The sequence below is a fragment of the Candoia aspera genome, chromosome 14 (genome assembly GCF_035149785.1).
Source record: "Candoia aspera isolate rCanAsp1 chromosome 14, rCanAsp1.hap2, whole genome shotgun sequence".
NCBI classification, from domain to species: domain Eukaryota; kingdom Metazoa; phylum Chordata; class Lepidosauria; order Squamata; family Boidae; genus Candoia; species Candoia aspera.
In genome coordinates this window covers 6392546-6411146 of record NC_086166.1, presented here as the reverse complement: position 1 = coordinate 6411146, position 18601 = coordinate 6392546, and the positions used below count along the sequence as shown (strand labels likewise).

Here is an 18601-nt window from a genome sequence, read left to right as displayed (position 1 = left end):
CTAGGAGATAAAATCTCTCTTCTAAGAGAAGGGTGGGTTTCGTGTTTACATCTTCTAAAAACAATTATCTTTTTCTTTAGTGGCAGTTTTGCTCCTGTACATAATGAATCAATATTATCTGCATGGATTACCTAATGCCAAGAATAATTCTAAAACAATTTACAGCAGTTCCATTGCTTTCTCTGCAGTTAGCATTTGTGGCCTTGATTTCTACTCTGGAACGTCCTTATTGGAGTTGATCTCACTTTCCCTAAAGAGGACAAATTATTTCTAGGACATCAGAACATCACAAGGCTATCCCTCAAGGTCAGATGGCTGCCTATAAAATGTGTTTATTTTATTCCAAAGAACAGAAAGAGGAAGAAAGTTAGTTAAAATGGTCACAGTTACATTTTATTATTCCAGTAAAATAGTTACATAACGACGAACAGAGACAAGGAATGACACGTATTTAATTCGGACCAACTTTAATCAATTTGCACATAAATACTTTAAAATCTAAAAACCGGTATGATTGGAGAGCATATGGTTTTCGTAGAAAGTTGATTCATAACAAAGCAAGTATTGCTTTACCATTGTCATTATGCCAGTCAGTAAAACGACTCAGTAGACGGTCCCTGTAAACCAATTATGCCTTTTGGAGATCTTAAAGCCATCTTGGAAGAGTGAGACCCTTGGCTGATCAATCCAAGAAGAAAATGTTGTTGAACTGGGTTGCACAAAGTTTCTTTACTTCCTCTGAGGGGGAGAAAGAACGAGTTTTAAGGCTTAAAAGAATGAAGTACTCAGTGTTGACAAGCTGCCCACAGTAGGACGTAAATGTATCTTTAGCAGATTCCCTGAAGGCTGCCTGATAAATTATTTCTGTGGTTCCAAGCCGTTTTTTAATTTTACTCATTAATTTATTTTTGAGGGACAGTGTACAAACACCTAAGAACTATCCTTTTTGTCAGTGCCAACCCAAAAAACTGTTCGAGAATGCCAAAGGTATTCTCCTAGCATAAGGGCCTTCTGACAGTGAGTGCAAACTCTGTTCAACAGCCTTGGGTAAACCAGCATTTCTCAACCTTGGCAACTTTAAGATGGGTGGTCTTCATCTCCCAGAATTCCCCAGCCAGCATGGCTGAATTCTGGGAGTTGAAGTTCAACCATCTTAAAGTTGCCAGGTTGAGAAACGCTGGTTACTCAGAGGAGTTCAGCTTAATATAGAAAAGGTGATCAATGAATGCCGGTAATGTCAGGGCCAGCCCAAGAACAATGAAGAATCAGTCCAGCCAGACTCAATTCGTTATTTGCTCACACCGTATGGACAGAATCTTGCCAGACTCAAGCTACTCTTAGTCTTAGTTTAGGCTAAGCTTAGGATAGGTAATCCTAAAACGAATAACCTGGGAGGCTCCAGGGCAGGGCTATCCTGAACCTCTTAGTCTTCCCACGTTCCAGCTCCTGACTGTGCTTTCTCGTATCTCGCTCCCCTCCTTGGAACGCGCTCCCTCCTTCCTGAGAACCAGCTGCATTACTGAAGTCCATCACAGGTCATGAAGTCTACTAAAAATCTTTGACCCAACTTCTCTGTAATCCACTTCCTGGATTAAGACTTACTACAATTCCCAAAATTCCAAGCTAGAAGAGATATTATGCAAATTCTAGGCCTGCCTAACTCCTCTGCATTTCCTCCTGTTTCTCCTGCACCAAAGCTTAGAACAGCCTCCTCATTGGTCTTCTCTCAAACTTGGTAACGATGGTTCTGGATTGCAAATGACACTGAACGAGCAGGCAATTAATATTCTCCCCCCGGTCGGATTAAAGGCCTACGTGTTGAAGGGTTCCTTACCGTTCACTTCAATCAGGTTTGCGTTTTTCTGATTCAAAATAACGTACAGCTCCCGCTGATCAGACTTCTTGCCAACAATCCAGTAGTCGCTCATGGCCTTCACAATGATTTCTTCGTCATCGTCAACCCTTTAAAAAAAAGGAGGAGATCCGGTTTTCAGATGTATGGAAAGCTCCCTTAGAAATAAACTTGGGGGGAAAAGGACATCCAAAAAGCCAGCAAGCTCAGTTTGATGGTTAAACAAAAATTGTTCTTGGCAGCTACATGGAAGTAGTTTGCTACTGTCTTTTTCCAGGATGTGCGCCTGAGTGTGTGCGCCCTTTAACTTCCCAGTTTAGACTACACCTCTGAGATTTCTTCGTGGTCTTCCATCCAAGTATTACACTCAGCTTGCTCAAGGTCAACGCAGGTCAGATAGATGCTGGGACAGCCATAAACATACCAAACCTGAAATACCCTCTGAAGAAGTGAGCTTTGATTTTTGCTTTGTTCCAGGTTTGGGGATGAAGACAGCAGTTTTCAACTTTTCGAGCACTCTCACAAAATAATTGCCACGGTGGGTGTGATGGACCACAAAACACCCACATACGAGAAGACTAACCAAAGCCACACCCCCATTTTATTTTCTAGAAAAGCCTCCGAGACGTACGTGATGCCCACTGGCGCTGTTGGAAATGCCGATTACCATGTAAAAGAGGCATAAGATAGTCATGTACAAACGGGTTATTTTTAACAGGACAAAAAAGAAATATTATTCACCCTGCACCTGAAGAGAGAAGGAGAGTGATAAATAAATAACGGAAATGGAAGAGGGGAGATCACCTAGTAAAATCATTGTTGATATCACCAAGAATCCTCATCAAGTCAGGGTGGACTGATGTGGGTGAGCAACTTGATGTTCTCCTCATATGGATAGTACTTTTCTCTGCCAGATTCATATGATTGAAGTAGATAAATTTAAACTGAGGGTCCTTCTCTGACCTAAGAAAGAGACGAAGGGAGAGATCAAATGAGACACTGCATCTCTGAAACACGCATTTCAGATATTTCAGAAAGGGTTCTCCTTACGGTAAACAGCAGCTGGCTGTTCTCCTGATACTCTGGATTTGTTCCTGCCAGCTAGTGAACCACCACAGTGCTTCTTTTACCCACCCCTTTTCTCATCTCCTTAGAATAGGGTTTCTCAACCTTAGCAAGTTTAAGGTGTGTGGACTTCAACTCCCAGAATTCCCCAGCCAGCAAGCTCGCTGGGGAATTCTGGGAGTTGAAGTCCACACACCTTAAACTTGCTACGGTTGAGAAACCCTGCTTTAGAAACACCAAGGGCCAACTCTCCCAAAACACAGAACGATCTCCTTTAACCACAAGGCTGAGAATCAGGTCAAAAGGGATTCAGGCTCTGGGATAATTCTGGAGCTGCCAGGAGAATATTTCTGCTGCACTCTAGACCCTCAGTAGCTTTTCAACCAACTTCAGGAAGTGAGGAGTCGTCCTAGCTCTTTCCAGCTGTTGGCAGCGAAGGCCTAGCCTTCTACCATCGCTGTTCAACGTCTGGCTAGGAGAAAAGGCTAGACTTCCGTCCTATTTTTACTGCCCCTCAGCCTGTGCCAGAACTCACCACTGGACTGCATGCGTCTCACCCAACTCTATTTTATGATCTTGGAGCAGGAAAGGACTGTGACACTGTACACAGTGGGGCGGAGGGCTATTCTTCGCTTCTCCAAGAAATATACTGTTGAGACCGCACAGGACCGTGCCCGTACATCTGCTGTCTGGCTCTCTGGCTCCTGATTCGTTTGTCTGTCCACCTGGGACAGGAATGAAGCCAAGCATGCCATCTATGGCTTGACTTGCTCAGAGTGCTAAGCCTTGGTTTGCTTAACTCTAGTTCTCTGAATAAACTACAAGGGGATGGGTTCACCCAGGATGCTATCTTCCAAGGCCCGCTTTCTGGCTCTGCGCAATGCATAATCCGTGCCGGTCTCTGCTCTCTTGGCCAACAAGGTGGTTCTCAGGGTCAACTACTTCAGTCAAAACCTGCAAACAATCCCCATCGTGAGCATCAATGGCTTATCTGTCCTTCACTGGGGTGGGATCAGAGAGGGATTACTACTTGTTATTCAGGACAATGGGGGGGAGGAATGAAAAGCGGGAAAGAGCCCTTCCTGTAACTCCTGCTTGTCCTTAACCGTCATCTGCTTTGCCAACTGAAACTTACTGCGCTGTTAAAAACATCTCTGCAGTTTCTAAACACCAGTCCCTCGTTAAGAAGGTGCCCTCTCCCTAAAAACTCAAAAAGAAAAACAAACAAACACAGCCAACCAACCCCGCCATCCTTTTCTTGAGGTTGTACTGTTCGCATATATCCGAAGCTAATACAGTAAGCTGAGGCCCAACGAGGCTATCGAGTCTGCGGCAGAAATCCAGCGTAGGCTGCACAGAGACTGCGAAAGGGGGAAAGAGAATGGTGAGACTTCCCTGCACCCTGAGCACAGAGGGCAGATCAACACGGCTTGGAGGAAATGCCAAGGCCTTGTGATGATACAGGGGCAAGGCAGTGTTGCAAGTCAGAGATGCACAACAGACTGGTTTCCATAAATGCCAAGGTGCCTTGGGCTTCCCAGGTCATCTGCTGATGGTCATCCCGAAGGGCACAAACTGGATCTGGTTTTAAGTATTTCAGGAAAAGGCAGAGCTTTTTTTTTTTTTTTTTTTAAATCCTGTTCTTCTGTTCCCACATTAGTGAGCATGTTTACCTGCTTGAAGGTAATTTGCATATAAACATCTGCAACGTGGCAGGCAATTTTTTTTTGGGGGGGCGAGGGGGTAGAGACCCAGAACCACAATGTGTGGCGAGATGGTGCAGTAGTGGGTGGGCCAGGCCCTGCTACTGGTTGGGCCCAGGATTTTGTTTGATTTGTTCAGGGGTTTACGGCTATTTTAGGATTTATGCTAGAGTGTCTACATTGCTGAGTTCAAAGAAATAGGAAACAACACTCTGGTTTTGGCAGTCACAGCTCCAGAACCTCAGGCTGCCTCAATTTAGACAAATCTTCACTTCGTTACTGAGGTTTTATTCTTTGATGATTCACTGGCACACTATGACTCTCTGAGACGACAAAACTTGTGTCCTTTTCTTTTTCATGTGTAACAGGAAGTAGTTAAAAAAAAACTCTCATTATAAGATTCTGGAACTCTTACAGACGGAGAACATACTATCACAGCTAATATCCAAATGACCATGGAGAAGGTTCAAAGGACGGGATTTAGGGAACAGAGACAGGAACAGTGATCTCAATGATTATGATTTGATACTTACCATCAATCATAAAACAGACAGCTGCACTCATTGCCTGGAAGAGACAAAACATTGATCGTACCAGCAATTTTCAAGCTATCCCAATAATACAAGGTTGCGTTCAGCTCTACTGCTTAAGTGAAGAAAGTTGGTGCAAGCTAGTGTAACAAGGACCTCTGATTTGAGGATGATCCCTGAGATGAAAGGATAACTTAGATTGTGGATGGAGAAGTTCTGGTACTCCCCAAAATTGGGCTCCAGCTACCATGAAACCCAGCTAGCATGGCCAATGGGTGGAGATGATGGGAGTTGTAAACCAACAAGTTCCTTCTCACCTCAGGTTCACCATAACCTCCAGAAGAATTCATCATCTAAGCTGTTACTACTTAACTCTGACTAGCAATGGATCTAAAACATAAACTTCCAACTGTTCTTTCTAGGACCCGGCACCTGATTTTCATCAAGGAACTATTTTTCAGCTCAATCTGAAGCCTGCCTTTACACAATATATGTTTTACCACTAACTCTTGGCTTTTCCTATGTGATCTGGAAGAACTGAGACATAATCTCGAGTTCTTCAGAGGAGACAGATTTCTGTTCTCATTCCATCTTGCAACTTCAAGGACATTAATGGAACAGACAACAGAGGTCAACTTTCTGAAGCCACTACTAGCTTAATGATATTTTTGAAGTTAGGAGTTTGCAAACTCTGGTCCTGGCAACCAGTTTGTCTTCTACAATATAAGGTGGATGAGAGAGTTGGCTGTTCTTAGGCAGATGTTGTCAACCTAGGGTGTGGGTAGGTTTTCCAGAATGCTGCTGGAAACAGAGATAAAAATCTGGTGCCCAATGTACGTGTGCTCACTAAGAAGTTGTTCTAATTTCAGTGGAATTCACTTCAAAATAAGCTAAGCACAGGATTGATGCCTCACAAGAGCCAAAAGGTAGTGTTAGCTGAAGCAATTTCTGACTCCTTTCACACTGCAGTGCTTCTCAACCTTGGCAACTTTAAGGCATGTGGACTTCAACTCCCAGAATTCCCCAGCCAGCTTAGCTTAGCTTAGCTGGCTGGGAAATTCTGGGAGTTGAACTCCACACATCTTTAAATTGTCAAGGTTGAGAAACACTGCTCTAGGGCACAACCCCTTTCCATCCAAGAATATTTATTTTATTTATTTATTATGAATGCTGTGGAGAATCACTTCATCTTACAGTGAAGGGGGAAGAATTAAACAGATTACCTTATATACGATTAAATGAAGCTCTTCATAAGCATCCTCTGTGTTAACAAATATTTTGGGGAACCTGCATTTTGCTTCTGGGTCATTCAGATTCAGAGGTCCAGTGAGGAACCTAAAAAACAAAGACAGGATCTTTCCACGTTCCACCGTTAGACCTCAGCCAAAATCTTAAAAAAGGCCAGTTTTATAGCTTTATAATCCAACAAATCTACCTTCACTTTATAGAGCTGGCACCCAACTCAATTACTTCTCCATTTCTTTGCTTTTAATATACAGGAGTTTTTGATAAATATTTTATTATTCAAATTTAATTACCGCCCATCTCCCCCAAAAGAGGGACTACTTTAGCAGATTTAGCAAATCAGACCCTAAAGAGAGCCAAAATGATCCACTGCTGGACTGCAATGGGCAATCTTCAGTAGCTGGTGGAGTCATTTAACACTGGAGGGGGGGGAATAAAGGTAATCACAGGGAAAGTGGGAGAGGCTGTATCTATGGGGAGAGGCCAAGATTTTCAGTTTTCTCCCGTTTGGGGAGGGCCCTGTTGCTGTTGCATTTAACTATGCTTAGCTTTCTTAGCCTTGTATTAGTTTTTGTGCTATTTCAAAATGGCGGAAACCCGTGTTGCCAATTTTCAGCAGTGGGGGCTGGTCTTGCAGGAAGGGGTACAAAATGGGACTCAGGTTGAACGCTCCATAGGGCATGAAAGGAAACAAGAGATAAGGAATGGCTACCTTCCGTAGTGCTGTAGATTTCCAGATATTTCTACGTGTATGGGGGAATCTCTTCCTGCCAACTGAAAGAGAAGAGATATTCAAGGAAAGCTTTGGTTTCTTTCAGCAGACGAAACTTGTGCATGGAATTGTTTCCCTTTCAGCCCGGGAAGCCACATGTTCCAGTGGAAGACAGGGCACCCAACTCACCTCGGGCTCCATATATCTTGGAAACAGCGATGTGGTGAGGTACTTGTACAAGATTCTCATGTCTTCTTGTTCCAGTCCACTCCTGGAAGGTGAAAAAGGCTACCTTAAAGCAAGTTTAATGTTTCAGCTGGTCAACTCTTTCAAGCAGTTAAGTTGACTCCCACGAACCTGTCTAGGCATGCTGGGTCAGACAACTGGTTTTGGACTTAATACCCTCTTCTTTAACTGACAGCAGCTGCTCAAGATCTCAGAAAGAGAAGGGGTTTTGCTGTGTTTGCTTGGCTTCAGTTTGCACGCTCTACGACCGAGCGCCAACCTTGCCTTTGGTGCAATGGTGTTCACCACTCTGAGTGAAGCACCAAGAAGTGAAAAGGAAAGACCCCCAAACGCTTGTCAAAATCTCATCACCTGCACTTCTTGGTTCTGCGCTAGCTAGATGGAGCCATCCTTTCCGTTTGACCTAGAGGCATGCCACCAACTTCCAGGGAAGGGGTGGAGAAGGGCCCCATCTAGCCCTAAATTATAAGCTACTGCTACATTTAGCAACTGGTCTTAACTACAGTAAATCAAATGCCTCAAATCTGAAGTCAACGTTTTATATTAAAACTGGAGGAGCCTCTTTGAATCCCATTCTAAGTGGTAATTATTTTACACAGCGCTCTATAGATTGCTTTTTATCTAAGCCTCTTCTCTCGGCTCCTTAATCACTTCTGAATAGGAAGCCCTTGAGCTGCTGCCCTGAAAATGAAACTGGAGGCGGACAGCTGTGCCGTGTCAATAAACACCCTGAAAGCAAACACAGCTGAAGAGAAGCCCCCCCCCCGCTTCGATTACATCGATGCCGCAAACTGCAGGCGCTCCTTTGTTTCTGTTTAAAATGCAGCATTTTTTCTGTGTGAGGTCAAAAGTGTGAGTTGAAAATCGGCTACCGTTCAAAGTTCTGCACCTGTTTTATTTCTTTCAAAATTGAAGATGTTCTTCGGCATTTGAAAGGACTAAGATTCTGGGAGGCTGTGAGTTGAATAAAATATATATATATGTTTCTTCCTTTTTTCCTTGCATCAAGTTGCCACAATGACGTCCTTACGTCAGAAACAACGGCTGTGATTCAGCTAATCCCATGCTCAGAAACTGCTTGGTTCCTTTGTTACCGACCTTTTTCGTATATGTGAGGAAAGATTACATTTAATGCTTTTTCAGCTTGGAATAAAGGCAAGCTCTTCTTGCGAGCTATACCTGATAGCCCTGTTAAGTTGTGAAGAGCGTGGCGAAAATGAACAGAGAAATTCTGCCCTCCCTTTGTCACACTACAAGAACCCTTCAGTACATAATGAAGCTGAATCATGGACGATCCCAGACAGGCACAAAAGGAAGGACTTCTTCACACGGTGTGGATGGAACAAAGGAATTGGCTGCACAACCTCAAATAAGCACACATACACTGCTTAAATCTTAGCCCTCCAGACCGGCACTTGCTGCTGCTTTTCCAACACTCTAAACAAACTTCTGGAACAGCCCTGGTGGCTGCTTTCACACATTTCATCTGGTCCTCTAAGCCACTTCTTTAAAAAAAAGAATTCTATCTTGCTGTCCTTCCTAAAAAGAGGTCAAGATAGCATATATTCATTTCTCAAGGCCCCTTTTATTCTGAAGTTATCTGAGGGCAAGCAGGATGGCTATCGTTGCTCAGATGGACTCCTTGGTTTAAGTCGGATACTCCACCCGCTCTCCTAGGCATATTTTGGGCTGGTGTCAATTTGATTTTTCTAGCTGCTGCTCTTTTACATCATCCGCACGTGATGGGGTACAGCATAAAAGGGAAATGTTTTCAAAAGCCATATGCATAAAAAGGCCAAGTATATTCTGGATAGTACAGCTTGTGCTTACTTAGATTAGCATTAAATTTGGGTAGCCTAAAAGTCGAAGGGCCACCATGCTGACTACAGAAAGCAGAAGACAGCTGGATTAAGAACTTTAGAGTTAGCACAAGTCATATTTGGAAAACAGGGTGGCATGACAGGGAACTAATATATTCTGTGACCTGGGAAACATAGGGGATTTTTCTCTTCCTTATGCCTCGGTCACATGGAAGCAGAGTGCTTTGCACATTCCTACTTTTATGGTGAGACATATGCGTGCAGGGAAGAATGCGGAGCGTGCCCAGGGAGATTTTACTCAATGTGAGTTTGCACACAAGCCCACCGCTTCATCCTGTATCATGTGTATTTCACATTCCATTGCGATAGCCATCTGCTTAAGCTCCTCAAAGGCATTCTGGTACTCACCAGATGAGCTGATCGTTGTAGAGGAAGGCTGTGTATTTGACTATGCTTAAGCTTTCTTCCATCTTATTGATGAATGACTGGATTTTCAAGTAAGTCATCTTGTCTAACGGAAAGAAGCTGATTCCGCAGAAGACGTCCAGGAGATCGCAGGAGTATAAGTGAAGCGTTTGCAAGTACTGGAAAGCAAATGGAAGAAAACATTTGAACTTAGAAAACCTGGCTAATTTTGCTGCTATGCCTCAATACTGTAACTTCTCTGATCAACTTGAGTAACACATTTCTCACATACGTTGGCTGGGTTCACACATCATGCTAAGCCATGGATTAACCGTGGCTTGCTGAAGAAGCAACGACTGGCTGAATGCACCTGACAGATTAACCAAATCCAAACAAAATCACATTCTGGCTTAGTGTGATGCATGAGAGGGAAAAGTGTGATCAAAGCATCCTTCTTTGAAGCAGTCTTCAAGAAGAAAGCAAAGGTCTGCTGCACTGGTAGAAAAGTGATGGCTGAATGGGAGTAACTATCATTTGAATTTTTTAAAGAAGTTCTATTATATGCTTCATTGGTAATATTCCGTTCTTTTGCTTTAAAACCGCTACAGACGAAACTTTATGTTGAGCATCAAAGCAAACAGTTTAGAGATCCCCCACAGTGCTCTCTGGGATGTTCTAAGATGTTCACCGATTGTGGTATCCAAGACTGTGCTGGGTTTTGACATCATCTTAGGGAAGCAAAATAATACCTAGCACGTTCTCCCAATGGACTTTCAAGAAACAGGGTAAGAAGAGTATTGAAGCTTTTGAACTTCGGTGTTGAAGACTCCTGAGAATACCGTGGACAGCCAAGGAAACAAATCAACGGATCATCGAATAAATCAGCCCAGAGTTCTCACTTGAGACATAAGTGACCAGGCTCAAATTACCCCACTTTGGACACATTATGTGAAGACCCTGCTCTCTGGAGAAGGCTGTAATGCTGGGAAAGGTGGAAGGAAGGAGGAGGAGGAAAGCACGACCAGCAGCAAGATGGAAGGACTCAGTTACAGTGGTGCTGGGTGCACTGTTGGAAGACCTGAAGGACCAGGTTAGGAATAGATCATCATGGAGAAAATCTATCTATGCAGTTGCTAAAAGTCAACACTGACTTGATGTCACATAACCAGTTAATAAATGTTCTCCCAATAAAAAGTTACAGGAGAAGGTAAGCGCTGAAAGACCAAATTAAAAAAAATCTAGTTGTAATGACTGCCTATCCAAAACAACAATCAGACTCACACAGGACTTCTATGGAAATCTGATTGAATGATGAATAGTATGCAGGATCACAGGCAAACCTGAGAATACCAAAAGCGCAGGATTTCTCCCAATTAACCTACAAGCAATCTCAAGCCCCTCCCCCAGAGTCAGTACAATTCCATCCCCCTGCAGGTGTTTGTAACAGTTGCTGGCAGTCTTCGGGTAACGTCCTTGACCAGTTAAGATAGCCCAAAGGTGCACTCCTCCCGGCTCGCATCATGCAGCTCACTGCCTGGCACCAAGGAGCAGTAGCAGCCCCCTCCTGGACAACAACACGTGTCAGCACCAGCGTGGCATGGGAACTCGTTGCGATGTTTCAGGAACATGGGAACAGGAACCGTGACACTAGTGGCCATTACCACTCTTCTTACTATAGACTCTTGCCAGGGTTCAAAGCAACCCCATCCATCCATCCATCCATCCATCCATCCATCCATCCATCCATCCATCCATCCATCCATCCATCCTAACCCATTATGCCTTTCCAGAAGAGACTCCAGGGCAAATCAACTGCCAAACTCTTAAACATCCACTTGTTGTTCAGATAATAAGATAACAAGGACTTACCCGATGGAAGAATTTCTCCAGCCTGTCTTTCAGAACTTGTACGCCTCCATCTTCCATGGCTTTTCGGAACGTGCCATTAAAAAGCTAATCGTTATTTACAAGAGAAAAAAAAAATTAATGGGGCGATTAAGTCACCACTTAATCCACACCTTGTTTTTCAAGATATAAACATTTAACCAAGAAAATGAAGTGTTGGCCTTGTAATACCAGCTTCCTGGATTCAAAGGGAAATATTACACCTGGCTGCATAGCACTTAGGACTCTATTTACAGAAGGCTTACAGCAGATGACAAACACTGTATATTTCCGATTGTTAATGTGTGACATCTTTCCCCCTTAACCAATGTATTGCAGAAATAGTGCCCATCACATCAATGATGCATGTATGAGAGTTAACAGTACATTAATTAATTAATTAATTAACATCCATTAATTAATTCCTTTCCCATCCTGATTATCACTACTTCAGCCAAGGCATTTTTTCCCCAACTGGCAGAGTGATTTGCAAGATAAGCTTGCTGTTTTGAATGAAAAGACTAACAAGAGATGGCCGCAAAATCGGGAAGGGAAGACATCGGACCATATAAAGAGAAGATGAAGCGTTAGGGACTTAAAAGTTCTTCAAGGCTTCTTCTCATAGTGCCAAACCATGGTTCAAGTCAAGAGCCAACCAATTCTGCAAAAGGTTGAACCTGCTCAAGAAACTCTGGAGTTAACAGAAAGCAGTTTGGAACAGAGGACAGCATCCAATTGCTTAGAAAGCTTCTTTTTCTTCTAGCCAGCCACACCTTCTCAAACTCTGGAGGGTGAAGGTAACTCACATTTAGAAAAAATCATGTTCAATTTAGGCAACAGCCAGCTAATTATAGCCTGTTCAAAAAACAACAACAACAACAACAACAACCCGGCAACCTCAAAAGATCAGTTTGATGTTTTAGAGAAAACTGAGCCATCGCTGTCATTTGTCTTGCCAAAATAACCCCTTCAAATGCAGGAGCACCTGCCCCTGCAATTGCTATTTTGCCCTTTCTGCCTTTTTCTTTCTACAACATGCTAGATCATAAGCCCTTCTTTTAATCTGTGTGCTGTCAGGAGGGCACAAATATAAAGATGACATGGAACAGTTCAGGACAAGAAGTATTATGAAAGAAACAAGCCACTGAATAAGTGTCAGTAAATATTCGGCACTGACAACATATTTCTGCGGCTGGAAAAACTGGAGTAAAGTATTAGTTCAATTTTATTTTAGGGGGGTAAAGGCTGTTTTACCCACTCCAGCCTAATTAACAAAAATTACAGTAAAACTGACCTTGTACATGTTGTAACATTGCTGTAACACCGAGCTATAAACTTTGTCCTATAAGATATTCAGAATCAAAAAGTTATTACAAGAACAACACGAAGAGAAATATTTTGACTGGGGATGCATCGAGGTACATAGGCTTATTTTCCAGAACAACATACTATATTTTGCTGATTGGCACATTTCCAGCAATCAATAAACAAGGACTCCTCTCCTTTGACACTTTGTACGTGTGGGTGAGTTCCCCAGTCTCTATTCCAAAGCCCCATTTATGCCAGGGACAAAAAGGCACTCCAAGGGGTTGCAAACTGCCCCATTAGATGACTTTTGCTTTGAAAGGAACCTTTCTAGGGAAAATAAGTCAACAAATCCTGAAAACCAGCTCCAGCTGAATTGGATCCAGATGCAAAGAAACTACAAGCAGTGGGTCTGGCTTCGGAATATTGTTATTATATGTTATAATAATGTTAGTCACACTAACCGTAGCTCGTTTATCCCATATATTTCAGGGCAGCTAGGGTGACTTAGGGTGAGCCCAGCCCTATAATGCTACCATTAAAACAGCTGGATCTCTGCAGAAACATGCAAGAGGAAAAACAAACAAAGTCCGATGGCATTGAAGATTTTCATACCAAATCTTTGAGAGTGGGAGAAATGCCACAAATGGCAGCTTTCCCCAACCGGGTCCTATAAATATCTTGAGGTTACTATCCTGCTTAATTTTCTTCTTTAAAAAACTAAGCTGGGGAGGTCACCACCTTTTGGAGTACAGGTAGTCCGTCCTCGACTTATGACCACAATTGGGACTGGAACTTCCATAGCTAAGAGAGGCGGTTGTTAAGTGAGTCACACCCGATTTTATGACTTTTGCCATGGTCATTAAGCTAATCATGTGGTTGTTAAGTGAATCTGGGATCCCCCACTGACTTTGCTTGTCGGAAGCCAGCTGGGAAGGTCGCAAATGGTGAACGTGTGACCCCGGGATGCTGCAACCATCATAAATACATGCCAGTTGCCAAGTGCCTGAATTTTGATCACGTGACCGCAGGGATGCTGCAATGGTCCTAAGTGTGAGGACTGGTCACAAGTCACTTTTTCAGCACCGTAGTAACTTTGAACAGTCGCTAAATGGATGGTCGTAAGTCAAGGACTACCTGTACAGAATTTCAGAAATTATTTACAGATCTTGGGAGAAAGGCCAGAAAGGGCGAGCCTTGAAGTGTTCAAGTCATAAAGAGAGGGAAAATAACACCATATTTGCTAATATTTCCAACGTGACAGCTAATTATTACCAGTAACTCCTCTTCTTGGTATTCAATGACTGGTTTGCCATCTCTGTGTTTTTCTATTATTGGATTCCGTACAACCTTGAAAATGGAACAAAACAGGCATTGGGTAATCATCTGGAGTTTCTAGTGCCCTCTTCAAGGTAATCAATATATAAAGCAGGATCAACAATATACAAAGGAGAATCAACTAAAAAACAGGAACAAAGTCTCCAAGAATGCATCTCATTTTGTTAATTAGACAAAAAGATGCCAATGGTCGCATCATAACACCAATTTAGTAATTTAAAACTAAACGATCAGTTAAGAGGAAAAGAACTTAATATAAGCCCTCTATGTCTACATCCAAGTACATAAATGCAAAGGGGAAAACAGATAATTGAGAAAGGTTTCTCTTTTTAAAAACTTCAGAACATCTTTTTATTACAACCTTGCAAAAGGACCATATGCTGGATTTCTTAACATCTGTACTATACCAGTGATATCAATTATCCATGTGCTCCAAACAACATTTAAAGTGTTAGTGTAAATTTACAAAAGGTGCATGGCTATCTTAAAGAGCTCTTTCTAAGAGTCTGTCCAGATCCTAATTCAAGACTTAATGCTCTTCCCTTTCATCACTGGTGATGTAAGTCCAGGCAAAAAGGTTTACTTTTTTAAAAGGCACTGAATTCTGGGCTGTTTGTCAAGCTCTGTGCCCTCCCACTTTTTTCAATAAGCCTTAAAGCCTGACATGCTTTTAATGTTTGTTGCTTTGCTCTTTTATTAGGGTTTAGCCACACTGCTACTCAAAAACAATGTATATTACATTTGTTTCATTTAAGCTATAATGTTTTGCATGTTTTCCCTTTTGTAGGCTCTTTTGAAAACATTCAGAGAACAGCAGGCTGCTGCTGATCTAAGCAATCAACTTAACTGGGCTTTCTTTTTCTCATTTGTAAATTAACGCGGTGGTGCTGCGGGTTAAACCGCTGAGCTGCTGAGCTGGCCGATCAGAAGGTCGGCGGTTTGAATCCGTGTGACGGGGTGAGCTCCTGTTGCTAGTCCCAGCTCCTGCCAACCTAGCAGTTCGAAAACATGCAAATGTGAGTAGATTAATAGGCACCACTTTGGCGGGCAGGTAACGGCATTCCGTGTAGTCATGCCGGCCACATGACCACGGAAGTGTCTTCGGACAAACGCCGGCTCTTCGGCTTTGAAACGGAGATGAGCACCACTCCCTAGAGTCGGACACGACTGGACTTCATGTCAAGGGAAACCTTTACCTTTACCTTAAATTAACTACAGGAGGTAGAGGAAGAAGAGGAGAGGATTTTTCTATTGGCTCTATTGAAAGACTAACTACTTTTGGCTCTGTCAAACTGTCATCCAGCAGTAGTTATTCCATCAGGCTCCTGAACTGTTTCCACTAAATCCACCAATTCTAACAATCATAGCTAAGAAATGGGGCCTGTCTTTGCTTCCCCCCACTTCCTATCCATCCCTTTCCCCCCCCCTTTGGCGTCTACAGCATGGATTGTTCAATTATTCATCTGGAAACTGTTCTAGAGACATTTTCAGCTTAATGCGGGGTATAAAAATCTGACGGACCTTCAAGAAATTACAGAGAAATTACATAAAAGAATAGTATCATGCATTTATATACCATAACCATCCAGAAATTTTCTTCCGGTTCATTGAAGAACTGTCTATTTTTCTGGGTATGTAGGGATTTTGCAGGTTTTGTAGGACTAAAGGTCCTAAGAGGAAAAAAATATATACAAATGAGCATAATTTAACTATTTGTTAGGACCAGGGGTGTCCACTAGGCATGGTCACAAAAATCAAGAGGGCATCTGTAATGGTGCAATCAGAGCTCCACGTTGTTTAATGTGCATCACAGGCACCATCTTCACTTTTTTAAACTTGTGAACAACTCTGATTAGGATGTTTCATTAATATTTAGGCTATATTAAATGACTTCCAACATCCATAAAACTGATTAACAAACTGCCTGAATTAATCAAACAGACTTCGAGAAACTGCAGATAGAACAAGCAATGACTTCATGTTTTATAGCTGGCTTTACCTGAATGGAGATTTAATCGGAAACCAGTTTCAAGTTGGCTGATAAATCGTAGTGTAAGTAATATATAAACAAAACCAACGTGGACTGCGGAAATTTAGTTTAATCCCTAATTAGCCAAGAAATCCACAGGACAATTTTAGTCCTATAATTATTTTTTTCATAGGCTTGCTGGAAACACAAAACCAACCAGATAGAAAAGGAAATAGATGTATTGTCTTGGGTGAAATGTGGGATCAGTAGCATCAGTAACAAGCCTCAAGAACATCAAGACGACATGTGTTGTGACATCATCATGGAATTAATATTTTTGGCCAAGGTTCATGACACCATTCCACCCCATGCTCCCCACGGATGCCTGTTTGGGGGATATTAATGGGTGAAAAAAATCTTGCATGAACGAAGAACAAGCAATTTCTGTAAATCAAATCATGGTAGGTATATTTGAGAAAATTACAGGGTTAGATGGTGTAGTCTAGTGGTTCTCAACCTTGGCAACTTGAAGATGGGTGGACTTCAACTCCCAGAATTCCCATGGCTGGCTGGGGAATTCTGGGAGTCGAAGTCCACCCATCTTCAAGTTGCCAAGGTTGAGAAACACTGGTCTAATCTGACCATCACCTGGCCAAAGTGCTTTTTTGATCTGGAAAGAGCCAGGTAAGCTTGATTCTTCTCACAAATAAAGGAGAGGAGATATACAAACATACAGACTGTTCTACCTTGTGAACTGAACAATGGCCTCGCATAATCCAACATTTCTGATCTTTTCATTCTTTTCTACTTCATTTGGGTAATAGAAGAGAATCTTCTTTTCTTCCTGAAAAAGGAAGAAGAAAAGAAACACCTAATTCATTATTTTAAATAGATCTATGCAAACACCTTGAAATACAGGTCTTCACAACTCACTGCATTTTACATATTAACCTATTTTATTCACAAATCTATGAATAGGGCCCTTAAAAGATATATTGTGCTAAAATGCTATCACTCTGAAATATATCTATGAGATTTTTTTTAAAAAAGAAGGAATTTGCAGTTTTCAGCAAGACTTCTTAAAGAAAATAAGTATTATAGGACTGTGCTATGAAGGCCTCTCATTTAGCGTTTAATCTACATATTCAAACATTTTGCTGCCTACATTAACTTCTCCCCATTCTCCTCATAGATTATTTAGCTCTTTGTATTGCCTTTTAAACTGTATACCTGGGAAACGATAACTCAAATACATTCATATATGGGTATATAACTGGTCCCTGTGAAGCCAGCATCTGCAGCAAGTTTATATTTTGATCAGAACGATGACTTCTGATTACTTTTTAACATTTGCATATGTGTACACACACACAGAATACATACATACATACATTAACACATTTTGTGAGCTGCCCAGAGTTGCTTAGATGAGATTGACGGCCGTACAAATCAAACAATAATAATATTTTTACATATGTGTACGCACAAACTTATCTATATCTATCTACACACACACACTTAAACACACAAGTATATACTTTACCTAAATATACTTTTCCACATTTTACATGCACGTACACACCCATATACACCCATATATCTAGGCATCTATACTTTTTAACATGTGCATACACAGAATCTCATACACAAATACCTCTCTATGTATCTGCACTTTTTTACACACACACCCCTATACTTTTTCCCATTTTACATATGCTTACACACAACACCGCCCCCCCTCTCTATGTATCTCCATTTTTTACACACACACCCCAGCAACAGCCGCGCATCTCTCCCTCCCTCCCCCAGGGTCCACGGAAGGCCCTTCCCGCCCCTCCGCCCGGCTGGGCCTCCGTCGCTGGCCGGTCTGTCCAGGGAGAAGGGCCGCCTCCCACTCCGTCCCCTCCGCGGGGCGGCCCTGCGCCGGCTCGGCCGGACAGGCGAGAGCCGCTCCCGAAGAAGGCCCGGCCGGCGCTCCGGCTCCCCGCGTCCCTCGCCCGGAGGCTCCCGGGCCGCGCCGCCGCCTTCCTGCCCACCTCGCCCTCTCGCGTGCCCAGCCGCGGGTTGTACACGAAGAAGCCGAGCAGGTCCGGCGCCAGGAGCTTCTCGGGCCCGGCCCCCGACTCCGCCGCCGCCGCCGCCGCCATCCTGCCGGGCGGAGCGGAGCAGAGCAGAGCAGCCTCGGGAGCGGCAGGGGGCAGCCGCGGGGTGGCCGCCGCCGCCGCCTTTTCCAGCCGACCCGCCAGCGGCCTTCCCGCCGCAGCGAGCCCCGGCCTCGCCTGGCCCGGCCTGCCGCCGCGCGCGCGCCAATCCGGGCCAACCAAGAGCGGCGGCGGCGGGGCCGGCTGAGCCCGGAGCAACCAAGCCCTGGCCTCACCAACCGACCTTTCCTCTATCGGGCCGGCTGGGCAGCCTCCCGGCTAGCCAGGAGGAGGCAGCTCTATAAACGGAGAGGAAGAAAAAGCCCGGAAAGCCGAGGATTGTCATGGATGGCCATGAAAGGCCACAGAGGGTTCTCCCCAAGATG

General features: G+C 43.3%; 1 protein-coding gene across 1 annotated transcript; it reads right to left on the bottom strand.

Annotated features, from left to right (window-relative positions):
* Window positions 1–450: 450 nt before the first annotated feature.
* CCZ1 (CCZ1 homolog, vacuolar protein trafficking and biogenesis associated) lies at window positions 451–18251 on the bottom strand. The gene is made up of 15 exons (XM_063314915.1): window positions 18111–18251; window positions 16821–16918; window positions 15682–15775; window positions 14043–14117; window positions 12757–12804; window positions 11448–11531; window positions 9582–9757; window positions 7297–7378; window positions 7108–7169; window positions 6374–6485; window positions 5154–5187; window positions 4161–4278; window positions 2657–2815; window positions 1835–1962; window positions 451–738 (listed from the first exon to the last, which is right to left on the bottom strand). Exons 1-15 carry the CDS (start codon window positions 18219–18221, stop codon window positions 683–685), a joined length of 1437 nt encoding a protein of 478 aa, XP_063170985.1. The 5' UTR covers window positions 18222–18251; the 3' UTR covers window positions 451–682.
* Window positions 18252–18601: the final 350 nt, after the last annotated feature.